General features: G+C 37.1%; 1 protein-coding gene across 1 annotated transcript in view; it reads right to left on the reverse strand.

The window, feature by feature from the left end:
- The window catches only part of AK5 (adenylate kinase 5), a 92,980-nt gene that overhangs the window by 53,688 nt on the left and 16,478 nt on the right, over positions 1 to 22,814 (reverse strand). The window contains exon 6 of the mRNA XM_074151988.1: positions 15,871 to 16,062. Within this exon, the coding sequence (XP_074008089.1) occupies positions 15,871 to 16,062 (192 nt within the window). The remainder of the gene's footprint in view (positions 1 to 15,870; positions 16,063 to 22,814) is intronic.

Genomic DNA, 22,814 nt, shown 5'->3' on the forward strand with positions numbered 1-22,814 from the left:
AGCACAAGCACATATAGAGACCTACCTTGAAATCACAAACATTTTTTTAATTTAAAAAAATATGCATTCCGTTGTTGGAGTTATTTTCATTATGCATTTACTTTTTAAAGGAAATTGCCTTTAAAGAGGCAAATGGTATTACAAAGAAACAGAACAGTGGGATCAAGCAGCAAGACTGATCACTACTGAAGAGCTTGAATGGAAAACTGAACTACAATCTGAGTTAGGAGATGCTCCATGATTTATTTGTTACTCTGTTCCTATAGAACCCAGGAACACATTCAGCCTGAGGGAGAGATCATCTTACTCTCACCTCCGCTGGGTCTAGAATAAATTGCTTGATTTTCACTTTAATGCACCTAACCCTAAAGGAGGGGGAAAGGCATTATTGATTACAGAGAGTCAGATATGATTGGATGCTGTCCAAATCCTCACACAGCTTTAACAGCCCTCTGTGTTTTAGCTTGCAATAGCCTTTCTTTCCTCTTACATTACTGAAGGCCACAGTGATGCTGCAAATTATGAAGCATTAATGTAAAATTCAGTATTTTGAAACCTAGACAAAGGGCAGAACAGTACAAGCAAGTTGCATGAGGCTCAGTCAATAACAGCTGTAGTTGTCGGTTTGCTGCATACAGCTCAGTGACATTACAGGAAGATCTAGAATCACTTGACTTCCCCAAGTGCCTTTGTTTTTTCATTCCGTAACAATAATGCTTGTCCTCCAGCAGTTTTTCTTCCATCTTTATATAGGAAGGCTTATGATGGGTCTTGGATGTGTCCTCATTCTTCAGAAGTTCCTGGGAGCTCACCCTATTTCATATAAACCAAGAGGCTCTTTGGGAATAAACTAGTTAAGGACTAGTTGCTACAGCATAATTCCCCTATCTCCTCCAGTACTATATGAGAAAAGTACTGGAATGCTCCCATTCCCAGAGGACCCAGTTCAGTGAAACAGCTCTGATTACTAATATGTTCAAATAAATGCTTCTCTCAATACCTTTAATTTTTAATATTGAGTACTTCTCAGAGAGAATGAGCCCTAAAGCTACAAGACATTAACAAGTATGTTTGTGTGTGGAGAGATTTTTCCTGAATGAAGCTTAAAAAAATCTTATCTTTCCCCCTGCCTATAGTGCTCCTGGAGCTCCCATGTCACGGTCCCTTTTGCCTAAAACAAAACCAAACAGTTTTCTAGCATCAGCTCTCACAGCACGTACAGGTTGCAGACAGGCACCCCAAATAAATACATAGCAAACACTGGTTTCCCAGAAAAGGTACATACAATAAACAACTGTAATTCAAATACGGCAACTAGAACAAATTTTAGAAATTATTCAGAAATAAAGGACACTTCTTCCTACAAATACCATCTTCTTCCAGTGATAGTTTGCACTTTCCTTCAATGAAAAGCATTGATACTGCTGCCAAATACACCAAATATTTCCCTTTCAAGACCAATAGCATTTTTCCTGTTGGCTTTTGTGGCAGAGATTCTGAATGAAAAATGCTAATATATTGCAGTCTGATCTTTTACCATTAGATGATGTCATAATAACTAGTACCAAAAATATGATTTTTGCCTATGTATCATCACAGTTTTCTAAGGAAGAATGCTACCAACTGAAAGCTAACAAGAAAAGTCCTGCATTAATTTCAACTACAAATTTAACTAGTTAATAAAGCGCAAGAACTAATGACTCATATGCAAGAACAAGCATAGGGGATACCATAGGCCTGAACACTAGCTGCTGTGGGGTTTTTATATGCAAAATTTGCATTTAATTCAGGAAATACTTTGACATTTGTAGGTGTCTAAGGCCTTAGCAATATAGATCATCTCATTTGCAATAGCTATCGTTACTCAAAGTAGAATTTCAGACTGTAAAAACTAGATCATTTGAAAATTACTAGCTTTTCTATTTTTCTTGGAAGAGAAAAATAAATTTTACTTCCCAGCTAAACAGTTCCTATGTATTTAAATAAATTTTAAGCCAGCGTTTCCAGTGGTGGTCTCTACATTAAATAACTCTGTAAATGGCATTGGAATCTTTCATAATGATCCCTCCCTTGGTCATCTTGAGCTGAAGAGTGCTAAATTTTGATGAAATAAATTATTTATCTCTAGAAGCATGACTCATACTGAACTTGGGATAATATTCAGCAAATGTCAGTTTGAGTTCAGGATGAGCCCATAAAACCAACTTCCAATTGCGCTGCCTCAGGAAGGACATGAATTTGTTTCCTGCAGCAAGAAGTGAGTGCACCGCTATTTTAATTTCTGTACCAGAAAGTTCTGTTTAGCTGTCTAAATTATTGGAGCATGTTGTTTCAGAGCACAAAGGAGATTATTTGATTTATAAATGAAAGCTGGCAAGCTAAGGAGATACTGACAGAAACTATTGCTTTAGTCATCATGGAATATGACATTCTTGCATCTAGCACGTATTTTTTGGAAACAAATGTAGGACAAAATCCCACATGATTATGTAGGCTGAGAGCATTTTAAAAATATCACAACAAAAAAGTGGACGAAGTGGAACTGATTGACATAATTTATTTAACTTTTCACAAGCTTTTGACAATATTGCTACCCAGATGCTATTAAATAAAACATAATTTTAGGGAAGCACTAAATAATATAACGGCTTTATTAAAAAAAAAAAAAAGGCAGGAGAAATGTCCAGTACAGAGAACGGCCACTATACTGATCAAGTAAATAGAAAGTACAAATCAGAAAACTAGAACAGCTCACTTACCCTGACTAGAGAAATTAAGTCCAAGAAGAGACAGGGATATTGTCAAGAAAGGCATGTAATGTGACAACAGTGTATGTTACAGGAGAAAGATGAAAAAACCCCAAAAAACTAAGAAGGATCAAAATGAAGCTTCCACAATCTTTATTTTAATATAATTTCATAACTTTACCTTTGTCTACTACCTGCTTGTTTGAGCTAAGTGAATCACAGAATACCCCCAACTCTAACACTTGAAGTCTAATACCATAGTATTAATACAGTGTTGAGATAGCAAGGATTTATTGCAAAAGTAAGCCAAATGACCTATATTATTTGTACAACATAATCTATAAAAACTGTTATAAATGACCACTGCCTCAATTTACACAGAAAGTGTAAGGTGTCCCTCTTTCTTTCAACCTTCACCAGTGTTGTAGTACTGACTAGATCTCAAATGGTGACTAGTAGCTATTTAGAATATTTAACAATTATCCACTGGTTTTTTTTTACCTTAATATAATGAATATTTCATTTAGGCTTGCCTTTCTCTTATTATTAAAATGTTACTATTGATAAAATCATTATTAAAACCATTCATGTTATCCAGACAGTGAATGCCATAGGCTGTCACACACTTATGGACCCTGGAAAACATGTTTGGTTTGGATTCGGGATAGGCTTTAAGAGAAAACACAGATTTGATTGTATTTTCTGCTTCTAAACAGTAAAGGAACAGCTATACAATTATAACTAAGAATTAATGCATGTTTATGCTAGCAATTGAAAATTAATTCAGTATAAGTTTATGGAAGCACTGTTAAAAGCAACTCAAAGTGTAAACAGATACTCTTACATGCTTCTAAGACACAAAAATATAAGAAATTAGATATACATAATAAATTCTAAAATTATCTATAGTTCGTGTTGGTCAAGGTACTCTGAAAAGTTGCAATGTGAATCGGTATAAGCAATGTAGTCTTTATTTTTAATATATTCAGTAAATGAAGGAAGTGTTAAGATGTAATTTATAAGGATAGAACAATTTTATTATCAGGCTTTGTGATGGTTAGTTTCAATTCATTTGATACCAGGCTTAAAGATATCTTTTACTGCATTTTTTTTTTAAGATTCTAATTAAACAAATGACATTCAAGAAACTAAAGATTTCTTTACCTTTACAGTGAAATTACTTAAAGTGGAAAAAACGACAGTGTGAATACATTCTTTTTTTTTTTTTTTTGGCTTACAAAAGGGATTGGGGGGGATTTTAGGTTCCCACTCTCTTTTCACGTGGTTTAAGCTGTAGTGAGGTAGAAAACAAAGTATTTTAAATATTCCTTTCTCCATATCTAACTTTTTTGTTTTAATTCTAAATAAGATAACTTGGATAATCTGAGAGTAAAAATCTTCTTAAACAAAAAATAATTTCAGATGATGTTAAGCCTGAACATGTTACGTTAACCCAGTTTTCAGGCATTCTTTGGATACCTGTCCCATTTTTAAGTAATACAATATATGGCAATGCACTGTGCTGACAGTCAAATTCAGTTGGCGGGTCTCACCAAGCATATCCTTATTACTAATCATTAATACAATTCCAGTTCCCTCCTTTTGCATCTCATAAATCTTATTAGATCTTCTAACTCTTATGGAGTATTATATCAAGGGTAAATTATTTTTTTTTCATTCTAAGGGACAGAGTCTTCTCCAACAGGCATGATACATGTTAAGCAGGAAGTATCAACACTTAGACTCACTCTAAAAGTGGACTCGTGATAATTAAAAGAACAAAAACAAGATTTGCAGAGTTTTCAAGACAGTTTAGATATGCTAGTTCTTAAAACTACTTTTCAAAATCTTTAGTTGAAACAGTTGACTGCATTCCATACAGTTATTGTTGCTAAGGAGGAAACAAAAATTTCCTTTAGCTAGGACTATAGTGTTCTAGTTCCCAGAAACTTTTTGAAGTCACTGTTTGAACTTCCAGAAAACTGTAATCTCTTATTTGATTCTATTAGTTTTGAGAGTAGTCTACACTGTCAAAAAAGAAAAACAGAGGCAGAATCTAATTATTTGTAAAGCTTACTCTGTATTAAAATTATGCCAAGGGAGTAGGGGAACTGATGAAATACAAATACACCATCCAACAAAAGTTCATGTGGACCCGTCTACACTGAACAAACTAGATCTCGTTTCCATTAAAAGCCCTCCATTGGGTCTTAGGATGTTTCCTTCCTCCGGTGTGGAAGGCGAGAGCCTACAGAGAGCCCATTTATATACGCTGGCTCTGCAAGCAATTGGTTTTGCTCACCAGCTAATTTTTAACTGATTCCCTGATGTGAACTCAACACTCTCTTACCTCATGTAATGAAGATCCTGGGTACTCACCTATGACTTAATTTGCAGAAGTTTTCTTTCATACCCTTCTCTCAGAGCTGTACAACTTTTGTAATACATAAATAGTCACTGAGGTAGAGAGTGACTCTACATACTTATGTACCATCCTTACAGTGAATAAATTATTGCAAGCTTCTATCCCTGCTTAAGACTTTTTATTTGTCCTTTTTCATCCCCAAGCCAAATCGCACGCTTGAAGAAGGTTAGATTTAGGTCTTGTTTCATGCCTCAAATGTCAGTCATTTTCTATTAAATCTTTTCCTGGGGCTTTTTTTTTTTTTTTAAATCAGCAAAGTTCACCATGCTTGTGCAATTCACGGGAAAAAAAGGAATTTTGCAATTTTGTTTGAACTTTGCTGAATGTAGAAAAAGCAACTGTAATCTTTAATATTTACATGGTATGTTATCGAGGCCTTAACAAGAAGCTATCAAGTAAATTCTATTGAAAGTTCTCTCTAACTGGTTGTTAAGCTAAGGGTTTTAGTAGGAACATCTTTCCTAGAAAGACTGACATGGATTCTGTTACCAAGCCCTAACCTAACCTATGAGAGAATATCCAGATATGTTTAACTTATTATGTATTACGCTTGCCCTACTAAATTTAGTGATTTTTCTGAGGAGTGGTCTCCTGGCTGTAGTTCAAGGATATAATGAATAGTTCTTAAAACCAAACTCATTTCAGAATTCACATGGCTCCTGACCCTCTTTCTAAAGTTCAAGAGATATGAGAGAACATGAATTGCATAAATGAAGAAAAGCCTCTGTTCACAGTACTGGAACTGAGCTCATTTGTGTCTTGTACCCCATGAACAGGGTCAGAGATGAAAGCTAAAGTACCCACAAAACCTTTAACGGCCATCACAGCAGACTGAGGCGACATACATAGCCTGAAGGACAGCAGAGAGAATGTTCTTGTAAAAGAAACAGAAATGAGCTGCCTTGGGTTTATGTGAATCTGTATTATGTAGAATCTATATAGTGAAATTCTTGCAATAAGGTGTACATACAAAGAGGATTACTGGATTATTTTTTTCATTGTATTAAGGACTGATAAATTTAATAAGCAACTTGACTAAAAACCGTATTGCCCACATTCTAGGTTCCCTTTTAGTAAGGACTCTGCATTTATACAGAAGTCTTGTTCTTTTCAGTAGAGCAGACCAAAAATGCACAGAAGGCAGGACACAGTATGAAACTAGTGAAAAGTATATTTTTAAATCGCCTAATTGGCATCTTGCAGTGGTAGGAGAGGGAGATCACCTCAGCATTACAAAAACTATATTATTACCAAAACACAATGGATGGTAAAATGCAAGAAAAGAGAAGATCTGCTAGACAGAGCTGATAATTTTGAAGTACTGATATTGAAAAAAAGAATATGAAGCTTCAATTTGACATTCTGGTTAAAGATGGGAGGAGAAATCCAGCGGAGGACACAATGCAAAAATGTTAAGATTTGCCTAAAACCAATGTTTGAACACACAGAAAATTACAATTATAATTGTGATTGCAGTGTTATAGTCATGTCCTGTGAGGCTTCTTTTCCTGTTTTATTATTTAAGTAGACTACTGAATTGCAGAATGTGATATGGTGGCAACAAAGCGAACAGATAGTTGTATTCACTGGCCATTAAGGACACAAACTGAAGTCCTCTATCAGACGGAAAGGTATAAATGTTAACCTTGGGAGTAGGAAGAATGATAACTGTGCAAGAGGATACAGGAAGCATGCTCAGGTATAGCAAAGACAAACTGCAAAAGATTCACAAGAGAGTCTTTGACAATAATTTTAGGTTATGTCTACATGATACAAGGCAATGCTGTGCACAGATGTTTGTTCTAACACTAAATGACGTACCACAGTTACAAGGAACAAAAGAGCCGTATTAGTGGCTACCCAATGTGTAAGTATCAGTGAATTTAAGAAGCCAGGATATATTACTTCAGTGAAGCACTGAGTTAACACAACAGCAGTGTTTCCTAATTCTGAAGTATTTCAAATATTCAAAAGGATATTCTGCAAAGGGGAAAATGTATTAGGGGAAAGCTATAGTTCTCATTTCAGTAGTCTAGTGTGGTGTGTTCTCTGAGTCATGCAACGGATGACTAGCTCTTCAGCTGTCTCAGCTCTCCAACAACACTGTAGCTACATCTAACCCTGTCTTGCTGAGCCTAAATGCTGAAATAAGACTCCAGAACACTAGAGGAAAATGCCAGAATAGGTCCAGAAGAGTAACTGCATCAGACTTTCTGGTGACAGTCTGAGCATCTCTTCTTTATTTTGACACTTAAATGGTTTCCATCATAAAACTATGTGAGTGTTCACAAATGTGAATAAATTTATGATGCATTAAAAAATAAGAAAGTGTAATCTTTTATGTCTCCCCTCTCTTTCATGCAGTACATCTACAGGAAAGGAGGAACAGCAGCAAATGTTCAAATAATTGCAGGATGATACTGGATTGTATGACTAGAGCCAGTCCACTCAGTGTCTTTTCACCCATTTGAATCAAAGTTGAGTATGGTTGATATCAGAACAAACATCCAGTTGCCATGTGCATAAGGAAATAGAAATGTTTAACAATAGGTAATGACACAAACTTAAGATTCAAGAAATAACGATGTTAAATACTGGAAGTGTAGGGCAAGAGCCACCATACGTAGTAACCTTTTAATAGGACTGTGAGATTGAGAGCTGAAAGACCATTCTGATTTTACTGATGTAGCAACTTGCACGAGTTGATATCCAAAATTTTTCCATCAAATGGCAGCAAAATGGTTTTGCCATAAAATCAGGAAGTCAGAGACTATAAACTTTTCACAGGGAACATCCATCACTGTTAATCAGAGCTGGAAATCTGCAGCGGAACTTTTGGTAAGAAAGTGGTATTTTTAATGTTTACAGCAAAGCATGGCTGAAATGCAGTTTTGGTTCTTCTGCTGGATGTTCACAAAATCAGGTATGGTTTAGGACAGGAAAGTTTGCTTATGGATGCCAACTATTCCTGATTCAACACAAAAGAACTTCCCAGAGATGAGGTATTTTTTGCAAGATGATTTCTTTCCTCTAAATAAGAAAAATTAGTCTTCTTTAAGCCTCACTTTAACTACAAAAAGGCAATTAGAAGCTAATATTCACCCAAAGGACACAGCTTAATTAACTGTTTAGAGTAACTTGAAGAATATGTAGGGCATGTATTAAATATCTCTAACAGTTCATTTCTCTGCATGATAACTTGGCTTAATTACTTATCTCAGCTTTAGCTTCAGATCTGTAAAAAAAGCTCAGTTAATTTTAAACATGTATCAACTTTCACAGGGCCAGAAATGGATAAATCTAGGATAGTATGGCTGCCAGAAACAGCATTCCCTCTCTCTTTATGGAGTTCATAAATCAGCTTGGACCATGCATTCATCAATGGCTAGTTCTATAGCCAGACTTGTCAATGTTTGTTTCTTTTTCCAAATTCTACGTACTCATTCAAACTACTGGGGATACAGTGGGCAGGGCAGATTTCAAAAAGCTGGTATTTATTTAAATCATCATGTTTCCAAAGGTAAAAAAGAACACAGTGTTGCCCCAGTTCTATTCACTTCAGCAAAGAATTTCCACCCTCGAGGTTTCTCTGCATGCTTGCATGTATGCACAGATGGCAAGTTTCCAAGCTTGGTCATTCTCTGGCAGACATTAGTATTTCTGATATACTTAACTTGTTGACATAAATCATACGATCAGAGATTGAAAATATTTTGAAGTTTGGAAAGTGTATACGGTGCACATTCTTCCACATATGCACAAATTACTCATCTATCTTTCCCATATAAAATGTGCATGTATTTACAAACGGTTTGTTTAGACACATTTCTACATAAATTTCATTTATATACCTTCTATTGTATGTTCTTCAAAATATCTCACAAAGCAGTAACACATAAATGGTGTTGAGACACAGTGTAAAACCTAGCAGTGATGAGAGCATGCATAAACTTTCTCTAGTTCAGTAGTTTCACAGGAAACAGTTCCAGGTTCTTTCTCATATCCCATTTCTTCTGCAAAAGAGCTTTCAAACATAGGAGAGAGAGAAAGAGACCCTTAATTTGCAATGACAGCTAGCTGACTTTCTGTGTCTACAGAGATCTGGTTACCTTTCTAGACTTCAACTTATCTTTGCTCTGAATCACCAAAAAATGAAAAAGTGATAGTAATTATTTCCCATCTCACATCTCATTTTCCCTGTATAGAAATGTTTCCCATTATTATATAAGCATATACATTCATGGAGCCAGATAAAGATTTAGGAACCATACAGCAAAACAGAGGAAGGCTCATCAATCTCAAACAAAACCTCCAGTCTTGAGGTTCCCACAAACAGCTGCCTACATTCCTTGTCCCACAAATAGCTGCCTACATTCCTTGTTTGATTTGAAAAGTTCCTAAAACATTGAAGTTTTGCTCCAGTTGACATTCAAAGCTATCTGGGTTCCTCTTTGCACCCTTACTTGGTCATGCCCAAGAAACCAGAAGTACCCTGAAAAGCCAGTGTAGTAGTCATGTTAAAAGCACATCTAACATGTTCCTACAAGACTGTGCTTCTGACTGCTATATTTTTAAAACTGAGAGGCATTTCAAAATATATTGGTGGCATTGGGCCAATCAATGGGAAATCTCAGTTCAGTACCCTCTACAAAACAAAGCAAAGCAAGTTCACATCCACATCTGTGACTTGTGGGGAGAAAGGCTATGCTCAGAAACAGATAGGCTAGATTTGAGTGAAACCATTCCTGCCAAGTCTGTATCACTTTGCAGCCAAAAATGCAAGATGCAAGGCATCAGATGGCATGTAAATGAGTGCCTCAGCCTGCAGCAGAGAAGTGAGAGCACGTCGGGGAGGTGGTGGCTGACAGTCTCTATTCCTAGCATTACTTCTGGGAAGGGGGTGTGGGATTTTTTTAATTTTCTTTTTAAGGATTGTTTAATGCAAAACTGCATGGATGAGAGCAAGTATCGCCACCTTAAAAACAAGAGCAGCTAGTCATTCTGCATTCTGTCAAACCAGATGCACGTTCCTCCACTGGCGAGAAGACTCTTGGAGCTGGATTCTGGTTTGGGAGAGGTGCCCAGCAGTGGCTGCCATCAGGACCTGGAAGCAGGGTGGAGGTTCAAATCATGCCGTTGTGTAACAGTTTGCTATTAATAAGATCTGGATTGACCTTAAGAGTTGCTGAAAGGACTGCAGGACTCACATTTCTCTGGGGAGGGGCCCAGAACTAATGGAGTAACAAGTAATTGAAAGTCCTCTGGAATCAGCACTCACAGCTAAATAAATAAATAAATAGATAAATAAATAAAGAAAGAAAAAGCCCAACCCAAAACCTCAAGATGGACAGCTATATGATAGCACCAAAACTTTAGAAATGGATTATAACTGATATTTTCATCAGCTATTGATAAGTCACAGCCTGTAGCTAAAGTTCATGTCAGTGTGCAATGCTATAGGAAAATCCCTTTTTCAACCAAATCAAGAGAAAAACTTATGTAATGCAGTTCCGTGGGGAATTTTTCTGTGACAGTTGACAGCCATTAGGCTTGTTTGATGCTAATGAAGGCAGACAGCTATATAAGCTATTTCCCTTACCCGCAACTATTTAACTTCTAAATTTGTGCTCAAAATCCATTTCCAGCTTCGGCTGCTTTTTCTGGGTTCCCTTTACTTCTCTGACTAATCTGAATGTCATTTTAATGTCTTGCATAGACATGGTAAATTCCCTAAAAGGACAAGTGAGACAATGAAGATATCAGTGAAACCAGCATTTTATGCCACACGATGCTCTCCCATCCTGGCTGGTTAAATAAGGTCCAGAGCCTTCTTTTAATGTTTAGAATTTTTGTCTGACTAAAGCCAGTCTCTTTTTTTTTTTTTTTTTTTTAATACACATAGGCTTATTAACATAACAAGCTTGACACTGAAGCGCTATGCCTACACAGAATTATTATAAATAAGGCAGACTGGGCCTAATCCTGTCTCCAGTAAGAAACCTCCATTGCTACGGTGATGATCTCTGTAAATTTCTTTTTCTGTCTAGACCAACGGATACGTTCTACAAAGAACAGCTAAGCCCCCTGAGAACAGCTTTAACAACTGTGACTGAAAGATTTTCGTAACCCAATGATCTCCTCTCCAATGACTATACCAATATCTATACCAGATTAGAATCCAGACAAAGTAGAGATTTAGAGACCCTTTCCAAAATAATCAATGGCTGGGTGAAGGGTATCACTGGGGTGAGAATAGCAGAGATTTGATCTGAACAAGGCAGAGTAGAGACTTGAACTTTAATTGCCTTTTCCTTTCTACCCAACTTCTCTATCCTACCATCTTCCCACAATTAGTTCTGCTTTGATACAAATAACTAGTCTCTGAAATAGAGATTATCTGAAGATACAAATCCTGCATATTTTCTTGCCCGCCTCACCTCTGATAATTTTTTCCTCCGATAAAAACATACCAGAAATAACCATAACATTTTCCCAAGTGAATTAGCAGTAAAAAAAAGTACAACTCTGGTGTTTTTCACTGTGGGCACTGTTTACTATCCTCTGAATTCTCATTCCTCTCTCTCCAGAACATAGCTCATCCCTATAACTGAGAACAAATTAACCAAGTCAGCTGAGTGGAAAAAAATCGATTTCTTGTAAGCAAAGAGGCTGCGTTCTGGGAAGGGGGTTGTTTATGACTTAGGGACATTATGATACACCATGTGCTGTATTGTGCTGTATTGGTTTGTTCTTTAAACTTCCCTGCAGTAGGATGAATTACATCTGATGGGGTGTAAATGAAAAAGTTTCCTAGTTAGAATAATGTTACATCGCAGTAATTTATTCAAAGGTCAGTGAATGTGATTTTCCTTAGCTTTATCTGATGGTTCTTAAGGGCTAGGTAGTTCACAGCAGCAGGTCTAATAATAATAGTCTTGATACTTTCTGAAATCAAATTTGACTTAAGTGAAGTCAGGTTTTGATTTTAGACCTACTGAAAGACTGCTAAAAAGAATTTTAAACACAGATTGTGTGTTCATGAAAATATCAGATATTTACTTCTCTTTCTTAATTATAATGAAGTTTACAGTTCTGTTCAATTTGAACAACAATCCAAAATTTTGGATATTCCAACTTCATTGTTCCAAAGAAGGAGTTTTTAAGAAGGGACAGAGTTTTATCTTCCTGTTTCTTAGAAGTACTGTTGCTGGGCCCTCACTTCTTTCCTTGAAAACAGAAACCAGGATCAGACTCCGACATGCATAAACTGAAAACATAAGGAACACAGAGCAGCAAACAATATAAGCCATGTAGCGTATAAAATTATCAAAGAAGGGGGAAAAAAAGATGAAGGGAAAGAATTACACCTAAGCAACCTAAAACCAGTAAGCTCTGAAATTAAGAAGGTGGGTTTTTAATTCTATTAACCAAAATACATTAAAAACAGTATGGAATAACTGCTGGAGCAGGAATTCTTTGGGAAGTTAGATTTTTATTTTCATGCTCATACAGCGTCTAACAGTAGATTATAATTACATCAAATGTCTGCTCATTAATCATATTTAGTTAGATTTCAGTGAATTTTTCTTTTGTCTTTTAGTCTGTTTATTGATGAGGAATAATATATTTAAATAGATGTTTAAAATTTGAGTCGTGGTTCTAAAATTAACTCTCCATAAGACAAATGTTTTCATTTCTTTTCCCTGAGTAGAATCATGATGCTGGATAGAAGAAATTTCTGAGATTTAGAGCTTTGAATAGCAGTGACAAGGTGCAGGTATGGATTTAAGAAAAATGTAAATCTTTTTTTATGCTCCTGGTCAACGTTGACCTTGCCTGACGGATTCACTCCTCTAGGAATTAGGCTTGTGTAATTCTATTTTATATTATTCTAGTTCTTACACTGCTCTCATCCACACAATATTTGACTGCCTTCCAGGTTCTATGTAATAATCAGCAGGATAAATGTGATTTTCTTTCTTGCTCCCTCCTTCTGTAGGGAAATAGCACGCACAAGTGCATCAAGTGTATGTAGAAGTGTTAATATTACATGTGTATTATACAGATACATACTAGTAAAGGCAAGTTGAAGATACAAGGCTTCTACCAGGAGAAGGTGGTGGTGAAGACTGCAATGGTTCTTGGATCCTATGGCGTCCTAAGAAAACTGTCTTTTCCACTGTTGGAAAGCTATGAAAGATTATGATTTGTGTTTTTTTTTCCAAAACCAAAAGAAAGCTCAAGTTCATCAGTGAAGAAGACAATGGGATCAAAGCCACTTGCAGTAAGAAAACATCTGTTATCTCCATTGATATTTGCTTAAAGGAATAGGACAGGAAGTTGGCAGAAAGAGATTTCTCATTGGACAAATTAATTTCCAACAAATGAACCTATTAAAAGAAATTACGTTGTCAGAAGAATATCAAAACTCTATAGATAATGCTGATCTATAATTTGAGTACTGAGAAAAGGAACAAATGGTGACAATAACTATTTTTAGAAACACTAATTTAGAATTTATAACTTGCTCTAGCGATATGTAGTCTTCTATGTGGACTTAGCGAATGTTTCCTCTGTTTCAAGGTCATGTGGTTTTAAAAATGTTCTTTTGTAGAAATTTTCAGTCGCTTACATGCTCCGAAATACACATGCTTAATCTCTGACTCCTTTCCCAGCTACTCCTTTTGCTCATTTATCCCCTACCAACTAAGTTGACCTAGGCAACTGCAAAATATATCTTCCATATGCAAAGGAATTCTATGGAAATGAGGCCTGCCATGTATATTCTTTATCATCTACAGAATGGCATCCTTTTATCCACTGGCCATGAAATTATTAATGCATCTAACTCTCAGGGCTTGGCTTTACTAATGTATCCTGGTTTTGCAACAAGGAAAACACAACTGCACTGTAGCAGCTCTAATGGCAGGTGAGCAACAGACTCTCCCTTCCAAAGTCTAATTCTCTTCATTTCTACACTGATGTAAATCTAGAGTAATTTCTAGATCTCTACGAAATGATATTAACACACTTTGAGTAGATACCATATAGCCAAGGTGTAGATTCAAATCTTACAGATTTTTTTCATATTAAAGACTTTTTTGACATGTTGCCAAGTCAGTGTTTTCTGCATATGCTGTTTCCTTGTCCTGCAGCGGACAGTAATATATATAATGTTCACATGCCATGTTACCATTTCCATGCCCATCACAAACATCTGCTTTATTTAAAAAGAAAAGAGATGGCTAAGGTGAACACTGCAATTTAAATTATATTTAGAACCGTACAGAAACAGAGCTAAAAAGTAGAATGCAAAACCTCAACATGAAAAGCATCCTCTGTTTTACAGGTCTCATCATAGAAAAGGGAATCTATCCAGATGCCCCACATGCTTTATCTGCAAAGGTACATTTTCCCTGAAGAGCTGAGCATCCTTTCTACAGGAGAAGCAGTTGTAAAGGCTAGAGAAATGTCACAAAATACACACTTCCTCAATAATGAAGAACAACTTCCAAGAATTCCAGTCCTCTCATCCTTCCAAACAAATTTAATCATAGCCCTCAAACAGAAAAGATATGCTCTAGAGAAAACAATGTAATCATTTCCTGTGATTTTCATTTTTAAATTTAGTAAGATGTTGAAGTGCATTATTAAGGCTACCAACATTACAAGATGACTTTGCAATTAAGGGTGCTTTGGCCCTTCATGAATCTGACCAGCACATAGAATTAGTCACATTTGCCGTGAGGAGAACATAGCAATGTGAATTACCTAGGTTATTTAGGCTATCAAAAGAAACAAAATAAGCCATCTGTGCTCTCATGGTACCATATGTGGTACCAAGTTCCGTGCACTATTACAATCAAACACAGTCCGTAATTTAGAACATGTCAATAATGCAACCGTTGTCAATTGCTCATTGAATTTGTCATCATTAAGCACTTAAATATTCCAGCAGTACTTGCTAGCCCTACTTCTATAAACTACTTCTGGCTTTATTTATGAATGCAGCTTTTGGTATGTTCTGTGTTTAGAGATATTTTCTCTTGCCCCAAATACTGGAGAAATCAGTATTCTTACTGACATCCAAGTGGTCAATTTACATTGCAATTTTATTGTCATAAAAAATTTTATCTGAAATGTTAAAGCTTGTAGAAGACCACAAGGTAAGGCATATTTAACCTATGATAAAATAATCTATGGACTTTTTATTTATTGGAGTCAGTCAACAGCCAGATATATTTATTCCTTGAAGAACCTGCATTCATTTAATCCAACTCAAGATATGCTTTCTGTTAGAATGTGACTTTTTTCTGCTTTCCTCCCCTCTCAGGACAACCATCCAAAAGTACATGACTATTTGCAAGGGATGAAACTGCTGGCACTAGAATAGCAACCAGTGTTTCAAAGCAAGCTCTTTCGGGCAAATAATTTCTGAGCAAAGGGTTTGTAACTAGTTGGTGAAGCAATTTATGCCTGCTGCAAAGAGTCATCTACATGCACATGAATTTTGCTCTGTGTTACTGCATTTTGCAGAAAATAATCTCTCAGCAAATGGAAAGTTTGCTTTCAGTACCCATGGTATATAACAAAAACATAATTTGACTCATCTATCCTATCCTAAAGCAAAAGATCTAAGAAGCCAAGTATAACCACAAGAACAATTAAGTTTTCAGAGGTATATACTAAAGGACTTACTGTGATGATTAGCCCTTTTTCCTGGAAATATTTAACCAATGGGACGGCATTCTGCTTGAAATTCATTAGTCTTCTTTGAGTGGCTTTCAGGTTATCATCAGGTCTCCCTTGCTGTTCAGCACGCTTCAGTAACCTTTCTTTCAGCCTTTGACTGGAACATGCCAGAAACACCACCAAATCTGGAGTACAGATCTGTGGAAAAAGTAATTAAATAAGTCTGTGATTAAGTTGACTATCCAGCACTACAGGACTCAGCAATTCCATTATTAGGAGAGGCTCAGATATGCTATATTTGCGTGTTGGAACTTGACAAAGTCATTAATTTTCTGTGTTTTTTTTTAAGGGAAATTTGTAGGCTTAAGGAGGGGCTTGTTTGTCTTATGCAAAGGTTAGTCCATTTGTTTCACCTGAAATGCTAAGGAAAAAGTTTAATGACAAATTTTTACTTCACCCCAGAAACCTTATCTAGACTATGTTCATCATTTGCATTACCAGAAGGTTCCCCTAGCTAAAATTAAAATCTTTAAAAAGAGCAAAATATAAATGTCTCATATTCTGCAGGAAAATGGTTGTATGGTTTCCATTGAAAAAGCCTGTAAGTAAGGTGTATTTAAAATTAAGCAGCCACTATGAAGCTAACTGATGCCTAGGACCAGGTGAAAACAGATCTGTTCCAACATCCAGTTTTTAATAATACTTTCTCTGTTTATCTAAATCTCACCCAAGCTTCAGGGCACTTTTCAAAAGGTTGGGTGCGGCAGCTAAGAGGATTTTAATTTCTCCTGTCATTTTTGGTCTGTGTGGTAAGCACTGTTTTCTCTCACACCCATCCCCACACTAAAGTTCAGGTAGTACAGCTTTACGGCAATGAGAAAAAAAAAATTTGGAAATTTAGCTCCTTCCCAGTTAAATTCAAGTTGCCTTTGTGGCTTTCAGTGTTCTTCATAATTTTTGGTTACTCATGCTATCAAACCGTTACAGAAGACATACCTCTGGTGCTTGAGCCGGGGGACGCCCCACTTTCTTAGGAATGCTGCTAAATGTTCACAGGCAACCTTAGAGGTCACCACTACTTAGTACATGTGGTGGAAAAGACAGAAGTCACTCAGACCGCTGAATTCACATGATTTTAAAAATGGGGCTACAAGTGTATATTAACCATATTAATAAGATATAATTTTGTTTTTTCTCTCCCTTGTTGTTAAAAAGACATCTACCTCTATTTAAAGACTCGCCTAGAAATCTTTTTCTCACTACCTTAGTGTTGCCTTTTAAAACATACTAGAATTCTCTGTAAGAAGCATTTGAGATAAAAACAAACCCTATTGTACTGTGCACGTTTTTATCTGATTGCAGATTAGAAAGGATTTATTTGTTCTCACATACAGTTATTTCTACTGTCTTTACTTACCTGAACAAAAAATTCATAGTTTACTTTTAACTAGTATTAGTAAAAAAAATTAGCTTACTATTCTAGAAATGACATAATCTAGTTGCATTACAAATGATAAATAGACATTTTTCTCATGATGTTTCCTATCTACAGAATAATTGTCTTTGTTCAGCTTGATACTATGTAAATTTGATAGTCAAATTTGAGCTGTACAAAAGCATCACCAAAACATCTACATGTATTCTAACTACTACTGTGTAAAGAAGAACTGATTTATATCTTTATGTTCATTATATAGTTTTTACTAATACATTGTTATTGAGGGCAGAACAAACCCATTATGCTTCTGAATGCTCTGTCTAGGCCCCTTGACTCAAGGATGATAAATTGCCTGAGGACAACCACATACTAGACTGAATACTCAAGACTTCACAGGTAGACAATCTGGAAAATTAATAACCAAGTTGAAAAAAAAAAAGTCCCGTGTAGCTGGGTTTCCATCATTTGAGGGAATACAACCTGAAGTACAGTCTGGCCTTTCCTCCTGGCGATCTGAGCACAAAAAGGTTCTTCAAAAGTCAAAAGAAAGAAATACAACTTTTCAAAACTGGGATGATGGTCATTCACCTTTACAAAGGAGGTCGCTGGCAGAGTAGGATATGGAGACGAGGAAGTAGAAAGCGGCTAAAAAGCAGAGCCATTTTCAAACAATACAGGACAGTCTGATAAGAAGCACTAGCAAGCAGGATGGTGGCCTCTATCATTCCAGAAAATTAAATAGTGTTTTAAAGAAAATCAAATTATTTTTTATGCACATTGTAGATGACTGGAGACATGAGGACACAAACTACAAACCAAACCCCAAAAATATGAATTCTGGTAATTTTTAATGAGTATCTATTAGATTTTTAAACAATTAACCTTGTAATCTATTTTTTTTTAAATAACTGCCAGTGGGAGAGAAGCTCTGTCCTACCTCAATGTCAACAGAAAGAGTAACTTCCCCCCCCACTTTTTAGACTATTTGAAATACATAATTGACAGCTATTCTGTCCTTCATGGGATGAATTAATTATGGCACTTAATTTTGCTACTACATAATAGCTTTAAGGTACATAATTATTCATATGAAAGACTATGAAAGTAAGTTTCTGTGTTAGACTTCCATGCAATACAGACATTATTAAAAGTAGCTCTGTTAAATTAAGGTTGCTTCATTAGTAGTAGAAGCATAACGAGGAATCGGAAGTTGGGAATTTAAATAGCATAGAGTAGAAAAGAAATCCACATTATGGTACAGATTCTGAAAAAAAAAGCTACAGATTTCAAAGCCTTTTAGCTCCTTGAACCGTATCTCATGATAGCGAACACTCTCTGATGAACATTGCAGCAGACTGATCACACAGACATCTCAAGTCTCAGTGTGGACATCTGGCTGATCAGAGCTTCCTAACATACATGACACCGGGACTCAGAAATTATTACTGCAAATCAGGAATCTACTAAAGTGAAAGACAAAAGGAGTTTATATAAGTCAGTAGTTTACTTAGTATTTCCATTCCTGGGGATCCTAATAATACTGAAGAAAGATGGTAAGAATCCTGTACATGCTCCAAGGTATAGTTGGCCTTCTCACTTTCAACACTCGCTCTCAAACATTTTCAGGACTACCATCTACCCATGTACTCAGATCTGTGAAGTCACACCAGACCTCCTCAAGTATAAGACCTGAGCTTTTGCATATCACATAACTTCACATATAGCACCACACCTTACAAAGAATACTTACAGTAAATAGATCTCTCATTAAATTATTAGCACTAAGTGAAAAAGAGGAAGGAAACAAAAGGAAGGTCTCCTGTTCCACACAAACATGAGAGTGCAGCTTTCCACAGTCAGTCTCAGTTCTTTAAAGAAACTGGCTGAGTCAGTGCAGCCCCGCAGCAAGGGAAGGATCTGAAAGCCACCTGGACAGGCTGGAGAGGTGGGCTCAAGTAAACCTCATGAGGTTCAACAAGAGCAAGTGCAGAGTTATGCACCTGGGCCGGAACAATCCTCGCTATCAATACAGACTGGGGGATGAGGTATTAGAAAGCAGCCCTGAGGAAAGGGACTTGGGGGTGCTGATGGACGAGAAGCTGGACATGAGCAGGCAGTGTGCACTTGCAGCCCAGAAGGCCAATCGCATCCTGGGCTGCATCAAGAGATGTGTTGCCAGCAGATCCAGAGAAGTGATTCTGCTTTACACTTTACACTGCTCTGGTGAGACCTCACCTGGAGTACTGTGTGTAGGTCTGGAGCCCTCAATATAAGAAGGACATGGACCTGATAGAGAAGGTCCACAGGAGGGCCACGAAAAATGATTAGGGGGTTGGAGCACCTCTGCTATGAAGACAGGCTGAGGGAGCTGGGGTTGTTCAGCCTGAAGAGGAGGCTCCGGGGAGACCTCACAGCAACCTTCCAGTACCTGAAGGGGGCCTACAGGAAGGCTGGAGACAGTCTGTTTACAAAGGCCGGCAATGACAGAACAAGGGGGAATGGCTTTAAACTGGAAAAAAGCAGATTTAGGTTAGACATTAGGAATAAGTTCTTTACCATGAGGGTGGTGGAGCACTGGAATAGGTTGCCAAGGGAGGTGGTTGAGGCCCCTTCCCTGGAGACATTCAAGGTGAGGCTCGACAAGGCCCTGGGCAACCTGGTCTAGTTGGGGGTGTCCCCGCTGACTGCGGGGGGGGTCGGACTAGATGACCTTTGAAGGTCCCTTCTGGCCCAGATGATTCTATGATTCTATGATGCCGTCAGGTATGCAGGTTCTCATCTGCCTAGTTCCCACAAACTGCACTGGTTTCAGAGGTCAGTTCCTTTTTAAGAAAATCTGAAAGCATTCCCTGGGCATTTCGAGTTCTAAAATGAGGATAATAATGAGGTACAACACAGTAATTACTGTGGAAAATTCATTAATTACGTTTTAATTATTTCCTATTGCTTTTTAAAATGGAAAGTTCTCTACAGGAGCTGAGTAGTGGTGGTGGTCTTAATTTTTCGACTAGTAATAGCAACAACACAAAAGACAGTATCAGAATCCCAGGAACTAAAGCTATTTTTTCTGACACTGGCATTTTTAATTTGAAATACATTTCACTCACAGAAATAAAAAGTCAGCGAAAACAGTGGTTCAAAAGTCTCAGTTCAAGAAGCCTAGTTTCAAATGAAGTATTGTCTAAAAGGTTTTCTGAAGTGGAAAAAAAAGGTAATTCAAGCACATTTGAGGTAGGAATACAAAGCAGATTCTGATTATGTGATGCCTCTATGAATTCATGTTTTACCTACAGAATAAGCATCTTTACCATCAGGAAGTAGCTGAAAAACATTTAATAAATGCAAGCTTCTGCTTGGTTTTAGATGCACAAAAGGGTAACAATCTTTCTATATCCATATGTATACAGACCTAATAGCACTTAATATATTTCTCCTACTTGCATTTACAACCTCCAGGGTAACCCCTGAAATGCTATCGATATTTCACTCCTGTTTTCATGAACAACTCTGCTTCCACTTGCCTCAACTGCACCTGCCTGCAAGACGTGCTTATAATTACTTTAAGTTTAAATGTAACAGGCTAGTGTGAACATATGGGCATCTGGGATTACTTCTCTGGAAACATATCTAGTTCTCCTACGTAAATACGAGTACGAATTGCTTTTTTCTAACAAAGGAAAAGGTTTTTTTATGACTCATTTGAAAACAAACGTATTTTTTTAACTCAGAACTAATTGTTGTTGAGTTTTATGCTTGGGGAATAAGTTTTATTCTGAGACTCAGCTTGTAGAAAAGGTGTACAGAACCAGCACAGACAGAAAAACTGGATTCCTTCATGCTGATTTCCCATAACACGCTCATCTTGTGCTAAAGGTAGAGGGTCTTATTCATGTCCAGAAATGCATGTGAGGAAGCACTGTGGGGCTCAGGGAAGTGAATTTGACTACTCACTGACTGCAACTCAGCAGAAGGGAGAATCTTTGCCTGTGGGAACAGACAGGTTTCTGGTAATTCACAACCTTCTGAATTTTAAATGAGACAAAGAGCATATGGCATCAACTCAGAATAAAATTGGTGGGTACATCCTCTCATTTTTTAGAATAGTATTTACTACTAAGTAAATCCTACTCTCTTTGGGTCTGAATCTCCTTCCCAAACTGGAGCAAGAAGTAAATTGAGACTAATTCCATGCAAGTCAGTGGTGTTATTGACGTAAAGCAGTATAAGGAGAAAGATGCTCTCTTCTCTCCGGGGATATTTTCTACATCTCCTCTTGTTAGTGAGAGTAGTGTGGTTGTTTGCTAGAAATTAGATGATTACACTCTCTCTCATTATTCCTCATTAGGCAAAAGACGAAAATGCTCTGTTTCTTAATTCCTGATATGTTCTACTAGATACTCCTGAGAAAACTGACAGCTCATGAACAACTGTCATTAATTTAACAGTGCATTTTATTCTAATTGGTAAAGATTACTAGCAAGCTAGTTTATGTCCATTGTATGGGTGCTCTTCCTTGTAATTACTGATTTGCTTTTTACAGTTCCATCTCTGCTGGGTTACTAGAGTGTTTGCGTATATTTTTCTTGGTTTAGAAAAGCAAAATCATGAATCATGTTGTCAAAGAATGAATCTTGCTGATAGATTTTTTTTCTGGCAACTGTTTTTGAACTGTATTCACACTGCCCAAGAAATAAGCTTCCAGCAAATTGCCCAGACTATGTAATTAGCCCCCCTAATAATTGATTGAGAGAGGCAAGTGTCTGTAGGGAGAAATGATTCAGATTTTCACCTGTGTAGGGGAACAAGTTGATGGGAACCCCTAGCCTCTAAACACTAATGCTAATGCTACAAAGAAAGGCCTAAGCAGACCTCTGGTTCAGAACTGCTCAACAAGCAGTTCCACCCACTCAATTCAGAACAACAGGTCCTCTCCTGAGGGTTAAGGACCAGTAATGGATCTCTTCTTTGGCTAGTATGGCTAGCAGAGAAGAGCCCTTGTGCAGAAAAACAGGAAACCTGAGGTCTAGGGTCTCTTACCCAGCAGAAAATTGAACCACTGCTTGCCTTTCCCAGGAGAGTGCTCTAGCTTCCAGGGGAGAAGCCAGGCAATAGGACCATTCCACAAGCTTCCTGCTCAGGCTTGGCTTTAAGAAAGCAAAGTAAAACCCACAGGGCCAGAGAGAAGGAATGAGAGGAACCACTGCAATGCAGACTGCTGATGTGCTAACCCTCCCACTCCTCACAGAGATGACTGGGTACATATATCCAGCAGGGGAATGTACCTGAGGCTTATCAGCCTGGAACAATGAAGTGGAGATTTGGGAGAAGGGAGACAGAAGTTGAAGAGGCAATGAAATGAAGAAGACACACAGACCATGATGCAGAAAAAAATACCCGTACAAGAACAAAAACCTATTGCAAAGAATAGATACTTTCACCTTAAGAAGATTCGAAGAAAGGTTGCATTCATTTTACTAGTTGTTCTGAAGGCCACACTCTTGGCCAGTGACAG

The sequence above is a fragment of the Numenius arquata genome, chromosome 8, assembly GCF_964106895.1.
Source record: "Numenius arquata chromosome 8, bNumArq3.hap1.1, whole genome shotgun sequence".
NCBI classification, from domain to species: Eukaryota; Metazoa; Chordata; class Aves; order Charadriiformes; family Scolopacidae; genus Numenius; species Numenius arquata.